At 46.8% G+C, this 8,712-nt stretch overlaps 1 protein-coding gene across 2 annotated transcripts; it reads right to left on the minus strand.

Moving 5' to 3' along the window:
• Positions 1 to 402: 402 nt before the first annotated feature.
• LOC103635396 (PLASMODESMATA CALLOSE-BINDING PROTEIN 2) lies at positions 403 to 2,261 on the minus strand. Of its 2 annotated transcripts, none has more exons than XM_008657849.3 (4): positions 1,971 to 2,261; positions 1,309 to 1,722; positions 1,201 to 1,231; positions 403 to 1,119 (listed from the first exon to the last, which is right to left on the minus strand). In XM_008657849.3, the coding sequence occupies exons 1-4, from the start codon at positions 2,032 to 2,034 to the stop codon at positions 852 to 854; spliced, it is 777 nt and encodes a 258-aa protein (XP_008656071.1). In that variant the 5' UTR covers positions 2,035 to 2,261; the 3' UTR covers positions 403 to 851. The 2 variants fall into 2 exon arrangements, with proteins under 2 accessions (XP_008656071.1, XP_008656072.1); XM_008657850.3 differs by having other exon boundaries at positions 1,348 to 1,722; positions 1,971 to 2,252.
• Positions 2,262 to 8,712: the final 6,451 nt, after the last annotated feature.

The following is an 8,712-nucleotide window of genomic DNA, read 5'->3' on the forward strand; positions in this document are numbered from 1 at the left end:
TAAACACATGTGTTCATGCTCATAGGAGTAGTGTTAGTTCTTAGTAATACGTTGAGCATTTAATCACCAAAACAAATAAAATTGGACCAACAGCACATTTCTCTTTCAGTTTCAAGTTGTCTAATTCATTCCCTCTAAGGCGTCACAATCCAATTTGGGACAAAACAACTAAGTCCACTAATTTGAGTCTTGATTTGAATGTATGGACAAATGATGTCATCTTTGCATAGCATTGCAGACTTTGTGTGTAATTTCTTTTGTTTAAGCGTTCTCCTATTTCGCTCTTTCTAAATATTCCACTACAAAATGGACTATAATGCCATCACAATATTTTCTCTGTTATTTTTAACAAACCTGGTTCTACATTTGCGCCAAAACTTATGAATGTCGATCACGCTGAGATTAGAAAAATCAAACCACTATTTAATAAGTGTCCATCCCTATCTTGTAAAAGGGCAATTTTTACACCAGTAAAAGCTCTCAAATCATGGCTTGTTTTTTTTTAATTTAAGAGATAGAGTTTAGAGTTGGAGGGGCCGAGGGGATACCAAAGATCATAACCGTCGCCGTGTATACGAGTCTATCTGTACACATTTGCTAAACATTACAAAGGGCAGGCAACACTACTGACAGAGTGACTGACAGTGACACGGCGTCACTGGTCTCCATCACCATCCTGCTCTCCAGATCCGCCACTGCCTGTACTGTACACGCACGTATCCTCTGTAGTCTCTGCTGCACCGGCACATGTTTGTCTCGTCTCCACCTTCATGGCCTTCCAGGACATCACGGTCGGCACCTGAACGTGCGGCGGCGGCGGCTTGGAGCTATTGTTGCGTGCGTGTGCAGGTTCAGCCGCTCACCGTCAGTGACAGTGCCGCGGTCAGTAGGCACGTCGTCGCCAGCGACGCGACGGCCGCCGTCGCCGTCGTCTTGCGGCCGGGCAGCGCCCTCGCTGCGGCGCTGATGTTGTCGCCGTAGTCCGGCGGCGACATGTTCCCGTACAGCGGAGGAGAGTTGGCGTATCCGGCCGGCGGAGAGCTCCCGTACCCGGGGCCGGGCGGAGACCCGTTCGTTGGCGTCAGCGGAGTCGACGTGTTCAGGACCGAAGCGCCGGTGCTGTCAGTTCACCAGAAACAGCAGAGATCAGTATGTTTCCTGTATTTCTTGATCCTTTTAGCTTGAGCTGGTAGAGTTTACCTCGTTGATGGATACTGGCACGTCGAAGTGCCTGCGCATGCAGTTATTGGAAACGAATGAGTGAACATCTATCTATACATGCAGATCGCAGAACAAGAAAGAGCTTGCCTTGATGGTCTCGACCTCGACGTGTGGAGGAGAGCTTACTTGGGTCTGCGGTGGTGAGGGCGGCGGTGCCGCCAAAGTCGCAGCTGGTCTGCACGGGGTTCTTCTGGTAGTAGCTGTTGAAGGCGTAGGACGCGTGGTCGCGGACGGTGTCCGGGCTGAAGCAGCTCCCGCCCTGCTGGATCGCGGAGCAGTCCGCGCCGCCCTGCCCGCACGCGTAGTCCAGCGCCACCCGCAGCGCCGTCGCGCTCGCGCTGGGGCTCGCCACGCACCAGCTCCCGCCGGTGGCCGGCGACTGCGTCGTCGTCGCCGCCGCCGCCGCCGTCGGGTCCACCACCGGGACCGTGGCCAGGGGCGACGTCACGTCGCGCTCCAGCCGCTCTGCCGCCACGTCCGCTCCCTGCTCGCTTCCTCCCCCTGCAGACAGCGTGAAGCAGACCATCATCTTTCAGTTCAGCAGCGCCTGGATGAACGAAAGCTCTCCAGTATCTGGACGCTGCAGATTAGTAAGCAGTACGAACGAAAGCAGATTTTTGTCTGTTGCTGCGACCTACTGGGTACTGACATGACACACTCTCACTCTCTGCTCGTCAGCTTCAACAGCTGAACAAAGCGACGAAACGAAACTAGCAGGCAAAGACAGCAGAGTAGGTACAGTAACTCACCATGGCAGTGGCAGGCGAAGATGACAAGAAGAGACGCAAAGCCATGAACTGGCCTCAGAGGCATGGTCAGGACAGGAGGCGTGCAGTCTGGGCAGGGGAACAAGAGGAAACTTGGGCGTGCAGTGCAGGGTGCCTGGTGGTCAGGACAGGAGGCGGCGGTTGACACTGAACGCTAGTCATTCAGCGAGAGGAGTGGGAAAGTAAAAAGGAAAAAACAAGAGAAAAGAAAGTCTGTGATGCGATGTGGGGGGGTTCGTCTTCATGATGGCTTGTTAGCCGCCATGATGAGAAGCGGATTCCCGTTGAGTGCAGCCGGATTAGAGCGGCCATTTCCTTTTTACTTTTCCTCCGTTCCAGATTCGTGTGGGATGGAGTGGAATGTGATGCCCTCTTTCAGACAGACAGACGTCGAGCTCACCTTCTTTTACCTGTCGATCCATGCACCGGCCGGGCTGGTCTGGATGGATGGAGGAGATGTGCTTTCTAATGGCATCCCTTGTTACCGGTTCCGTTTGATTTTGTGGTAGACATGCATGTTGGCCATTTTTTTGGTTTAGCGTTGATTAATTCTATTCTGACCGGCCTGTCTATGTTCATGCTCTTAATTCTTCTTTGCGATTTCAGATATAACCTTTCGAAGATCATTAGTAGGGAATAAGCTGCTACAGCCTACAGTTGTAGCCTGTAGGTCGGTCGGTCGGTCTGATTGCAAATATTACCTTAGATAATGACAAGGATTCTTTCTGTTGGACCTAGCATGCATGTTAATGGCTTGTTCTTGCGCCGCCTAGTAGTCTACTAGTAGTAGAAGTTGAGAAGGAGAAGGAACGTGGACACCACTCTGAAGCCGGAGCATCCGTTGGGTTGGGTGGGTGGGCGAGCAGCAGATGCGGCGTTGCACTAGGCTGCAGGCGTAAAGGCCGGGAAGCTATCGGAGAACTGAAATTTAGACTCTGCAGGCGTAAACTGGCAAATTTAGACACGTTTGAATCATAAACAGTTTTCAAAAGCCATTTAAAAAAACTAGGCGATCAAGCAGGACCGGACACAGAACGGAGAGTTTGAAAATCCCGGTCCTCGTACAGACTCTAGAGGCAGACAAACATAAATTAACTAAACAAAAGCCGCCGTATCCTCCTCCCTGCTGTTCTAGGGATTGCTGCTAATTGCAACACTAATAACAGCAGCAAGACATGTAGGCGCCCAGCCAGGCTGAAGCTGCACAATGGATGCTTGTGGCCCGCGTCTGCGTCTTAATAATAGAAAAAGGTTTGTGCTGACTGCTTTACCGCCTCAAGTGGGGCAGATGACAGAAAAAAAGATAACAGGTTTGACACGATAACTACTAGGTGAAAAAAACATTTTAGATTAGATTTTTTTTGGTTTTTTAAGATATTGTTCAGATTTTAGTAGAGCTAAAATCTAATTTGGAAGCTCATAAGACATTTTCGTGAGGTCCAGATATTCTGCTTAGATTCTTCATAATAGTCCTTGTATATCTTTAGGGTTTCTTCTCAGCCTTAGAGACATTTTGCATGGTTTTTTAAACTAAAAACCATGAAAAGCTCTTCTAACTAGAGCAGGAAGATAGTTTAAACCTTTTTGGGATTTAAAAGGGTGGGTAAGATGTCTGGTTTTAACGTTTGATTGGAAAAAATAGATCATCATCATGATACTAATTTAGGGAGGCAAAAAATGGCTATTCAGGCTAGTGTGCTCAACTGGTGCTGGTGCTGGTGCTTTCTCCTTGGCCCAATACTAGATTGGCCACGTCAGATGGCCCATGGGCTGCCATTTTAGCCCTACAACCATCTAAACGATAACTTGATCGGCCACGACGAGGCTGGAGAAAGGGTTGCATTGCATGAACTCGGTTTCACCTGAACAGATTCAGTGAGAAACGTTTTAGAATCTTTTAACAGGATCGCTAGAACCGCTGCCAAGCACCACAAAGAGAGGAACGAATCACAAGCTGACTCCAAACCTTTATCTCTCCATTTGGATGCGCCAATTGAAGGCCTCCAGTGCTGCTGAAGAAATCCGACAGCTTTGTGAAGTACAGCTTTGGTTTGGGTTCGTTCTCGAATATTTTGTTGTAATTTTAGAGAAATAAGTGACATGCTTCCAACATATTTAAATATATTAAATATTTTAATTCTAAATAAAACAACAATATAACTTAGATAAATGTCATATATAATTATAGCAGCAATAAACAGTAGCAATTCTAATACATGAAAACATGTAAAATAGCTACTCAGTTCCATTTCAATATTAAACATGGCTAGCAGATGAAGAAGACAGATTATACACATAAACATTATTGTTTATCTTTTGATATTGCTCTCAAAATAGCGGGTTGCTGTAATAAGCAGCCCTCCAACACTAAATGGTGATTAAAGATCCTCGACAAACGTGACAGTCTTATCTTACCAAATCAGGGTTTTAGATCAAATGTAATAAGCCTTATAATCAAGCATAAATACAAATATGAAGGAGTTGTGTACTAAATAAAATAACAGAATTTAACACAGATAAACAGCCTCAACAAATAGAGATATAATTAGGCACAAATATATACTTGGTGCTAAAATTAACAACACACTAAGCCCAGATTGTCACGTTATCTCAATACACCACTATTATCATTAAGCAAACAAATCCACCCACAATAGTGCAATCACACCCAAGTATTTAATACTAGCAGATTGCACAAAATTAAACAGTAAATAAAGTGAGGCAACGGACAACTCACAGTATGTAGATTGTCTACGTGGGAAGATCAGCTCAGCGAACACGAAGTTCTATCCCAGAAAACCAATTCTGCCGCCCACGTCCGGGCTTGCACAGCAGGAGGTTGACGGAGATAATGGAGCCGCTGTTGAGGCCGTGTGAGACGTCCACGGCACTAGCCCAAGAAGTCAAACACCGCGCAGCAGGGAGCCCAAGCACCAGACCACGATGGACAATAATCAGACGAACACAACACCACACAGGTGCACAAGAGGAGCACTGGAACACAGGAGAAACACACTGCACGCGAGCAGCAATTCCTCCTTTCTTTTTCCAATCACCACCAGCGAGTCAAACAAGAACGCCAGGACCAAAATAGATCAAACCGATTGGAACAGAAAGCAGGAGAGAGGAACCAGGAACCGGTGTTTTGTTGCGCGTTGCACTGAGGTTGACTGCCCATCCTTTAAGGAGCCGAGAAACAGAGGAGGCAAACAGATTAGCGAGAAAAGCGGGAGATCGAGCCATAGAAATCGGCGTAATAAGAACGCTACGACTGTTCCTCTCCACTACCGTCGCCAGCCCCTGCCTCTCCCTTTCTCGTAAGCCAGTTGAAGGCACCAAGGTGCCCTAGCTACTCCCCAGCCGGTTGGGCTGCTCGGCGTTTTGGGCCTTGAGGTGGCCCAGTCCGGCTGGTCTCATTTTTTAAAAAATAAAGGAAAACCCCCAAATTAACAGCAATCCCCACCATTTTCACTCTTATTTTCTGGTCAATGTCATTGAGCTCTCATACTGTTTATATACTACTTTTCGGCAAAGGTACTTGTTAGGTTTGAACCAAAGCCTATCCTAATGTACTCCAACCCTGCACAGGTAAGCGGAGGACTACGCCTTGATCCACAAACCCTAGTGTGAGAATCTTTGCACACGAGGCACATAGTACTAGGCAGATTATCTGCTTCTCTTACAGGGCAGGGCGTTACGGTCATGCCCTTTAATATCTATTCATGAGCTCACTAGAGAGAAAACCCCATTCTCTTCCGAACTGCGACCCCACAGTCAGCTCATATAGGTGAAATCATTAAGGAAATTCTGTAGGACAATTTCTCTGCTTATAGCATTGACTTCATAAAGAGCATATCGCTCAACCTGCCATACAGATAGAGCACAGTAGCTCATGAGACTCTTTGTCTTTTGTGCTCTTGGTTCCACAGTGCTTCGTTTCCTGGAGCCTGGATATCGGGACCTCCGGTCACACAGGACAATTATCCACAGTTGAAACCGCTAACAGGGTACAAGTCCCATTCCCATGCATGCTGCTTGTTGGAGACTTGTTCTCAAATGCTATGAATTAAGAACAAGGCAACATAAAATGTTAAATGTAATGTCCTTCGCCCGCTGAAGCATTATTCCTTCAAGGGTTTAATGAACTTCGGACGAAGGTTAAAACGATACAATTACGAAGGTTGAATCTTTGTAATTGAACTCTCAGAGATTATATGAAATAATGCGAGATATAAAACATTAAAGATGAGTAAATTATAAGTAAACAACATCATTTACATATTATATAAACTTGATGTATTCAAATATAATATCAGATACATTTATACCTCTGCCTTGGCAAAGAATAATTTCCGAGTGATGTGATTGCAATTACAGGGATGCGTGAACAGTAAAGGAATATTGTTCACTATTTATAGGCACAGGACACAGCCTGTGAGGAATTACAATCATGCCCCTCATAAAAGTTTACTACATTGACTCAGACCTTTATGGACTAGAAGGTCATTCTATCTTTAAGTCGGTTCGACCCTTCATCTTCGGATATGTTGTAATACCGAAGCCTCATGAATGGTGCCTTCGGCGTCATGTACAAGCAGCTTCAGCCAAAGCTGTCTCTTTCTGCAGGACCTTCGGCGACGAAGCATGGTCCCAACAGTAGCCCCTTCGCGGTGCTAGATCGTTTTTCGTAACGAGCTTGATCCGTGAAAAAAGTCTCTTAGGCTTCAGGAAGCCGAAGGTCCGAAAAACACCTTCCCTGAGCTCGTTGTCGAGAAACGATACAATTTCCGAGCGCCTAGCGGTCCCACCCTGCAGGTTTACTATTTGGTCTTTGCGGCCCACCGCGCAGCGGGTGCGAGCAGCTGTTTGTCTGGTGTAAAAATCCTGACGATTCACCTTCTTACCTGCAGCACTATATAAACAGACAGGTAGGTGTGAAGTTACCACAGCATTCATTGCTATTGCACTGTTTTGCTGCCAAAATTTTTAACCATAGCCGAAGCTTGACTCTCGCATTCAGACGAAGCTCCAGTTTAGTGCCTACTTCGTCAGAAGAAAAACTTCGGGAGAAAAGGTTATTTAATTCCCAAGAAATCTTTCAAGAAATTCAAAATTAAATGGCTAGGGTGCGCTCTACTGCTAGAGTTGAGCGTGAAGGTGACGAAGCCGAAGGTGTGGAGACCGTTCCTATCTCCGAAGCAATGCAGCGATCCGCTATCTCCGAAGCAATGCAGCGATCCGGATTGGTGACCTCGGAAAAAATCCCTACTGCCGAGACAGAACAGACTGTTGTCGATACAGAACAAGCTGCTGCCGAAACAGAACAAGGAGATATTGAGGAAGCTGATTTTGACGATGATTATCATATTGCAGTACCGAGCAAGCCTAGCCATTTGGACTTCGGAAAGTCGACTATCTCCAAGGCTGATTTCTCCAAAATGGTGAAGTCGGGCTATTTCAGTGAAAATGAGAAGAAGCTTCTTCGCTTCGGGGGGAGGAAACTACCCCGAAGCCAGAAAAGGATGAAATAGTTATTTTCAAGAGTTTTCTGAAAGCTGGGTTGAGATTTCCTTTGAATAGAATGATTTCTGATGTGCTGCAAAAGTTTGGGATCTATTTTCATCAACTGACTCCTAACGCCATTGTCAGGCTTAGCGTTTATATCTGGGCTCTCCGAAGCCAGGCGGTGGAGCCGTTTGCCGACAGCTTTTGCCGAGTTCATGAGCTGCATTACCAGACTAAGGCCAGAAAAGATGGATTGCATGAAAATTTTGGTTGCTATAATTTTGCCTATCGGAAAACCACAAAATTTCCTGTGATTAGCTACCGGAGCAAATGGCCGGCAGGCTGGAAGTCAGAATGGTTTTATGTCAAGGTTGACGAAGACAAAGAGAAGCTAGTACAGAGCCCTCTGAAAGTCGCCTAGAGGGGGGTGAATAGGGCGAAACTGAAATTCTTAAAAATAATCACAACTACAAGCCGGGTTAGCGTTAGAAATATAATGGAGTCCGCGAGAGAGGGTGCAAAACAAATCGCAAGCGAATAATGAAGTGAGACACGCGGATTTGTTTTACCGAGGTTCGGTTCTCTCAAACCTACTCCCCGTTGAGGAGGCCACAAAGGCCGGGTCTCTTTCAACCCTTACCCTCTCTCAAACGGTCCCTCGGACCGAGTGAGCTTTCTCTTCTCAATCACTTGGAACACAAAGTTCCCACAATGACCACCACAAGATTGGTGTCTCTTGCCTCAATTACAAGTGAGTATGATCGCAAGAAAGAATCAAAAAAGAAGAAAGCAATCCAAGCGCAAGAGCTCGAAAGAACACAAGCAAATCTCTCTCACTAGTCACTAGGGCGTTGTGTGGAGTTTGGAGAGGATTTGATCTCTTTGGTGTGTCTAGAATTGAATGCTAGAGCTCTTGTAAGTAGTTGAGAAGTGGAAAACTTGGATAACTTGAATGTGGGGTGGTTGGGGGTATTTATAGCCCCAACCACCAAACTAGCCGTTTGGTGAGGCTGTCTGTTCGATGGCGCACCGGACAGTCCGGTGCACACCGGACATGTCCGGTGCGACAGCCACGTCACCAAAGCCGTTGGGTTCGACCGTTGGAGTTCTGTCTTCTGGGCCCGCCTAGATGTCCGGTGGCGCACCGGACATGCACTGTAGATTGTCCGGTGCGCCAGCATGGGCGTGCCTGACCTCTGCGCGCGCAGCGCGCGCATTT

The sequence above is a fragment of the Zea mays genome, chromosome 8, assembly GCF_902167145.1.
Source record: "Zea mays cultivar B73 chromosome 8, Zm-B73-REFERENCE-NAM-5.0, whole genome shotgun sequence".
Taxonomy (NCBI): Eukaryota; Viridiplantae; Streptophyta; class Magnoliopsida; order Poales; family Poaceae; genus Zea; species Zea mays.

Coding starts and splice junctions, on each gene's coding strand:
- LOC103635396 (XM_008657849.3), bottom strand. CDS start 2,034: ATGCCTCTGAGGCCAGTTCATGGCTTTGCGTCTCTTCTTGTCATCTTC. Junction 1,723..1,970: donor CTTCGCCTGCCACTGCCATG/GTGAGTTACTGT, acceptor CGCTGTCTGCAG/GGGGAGGAAGCGAGCAGGGA. Junction 1,232..1,308: donor TCGAGGTCGAGACCATCAAG/GCAAGCTCTTTC, acceptor CTGCATGCGCAG/GCACTTCGACGTGCCAGTAT.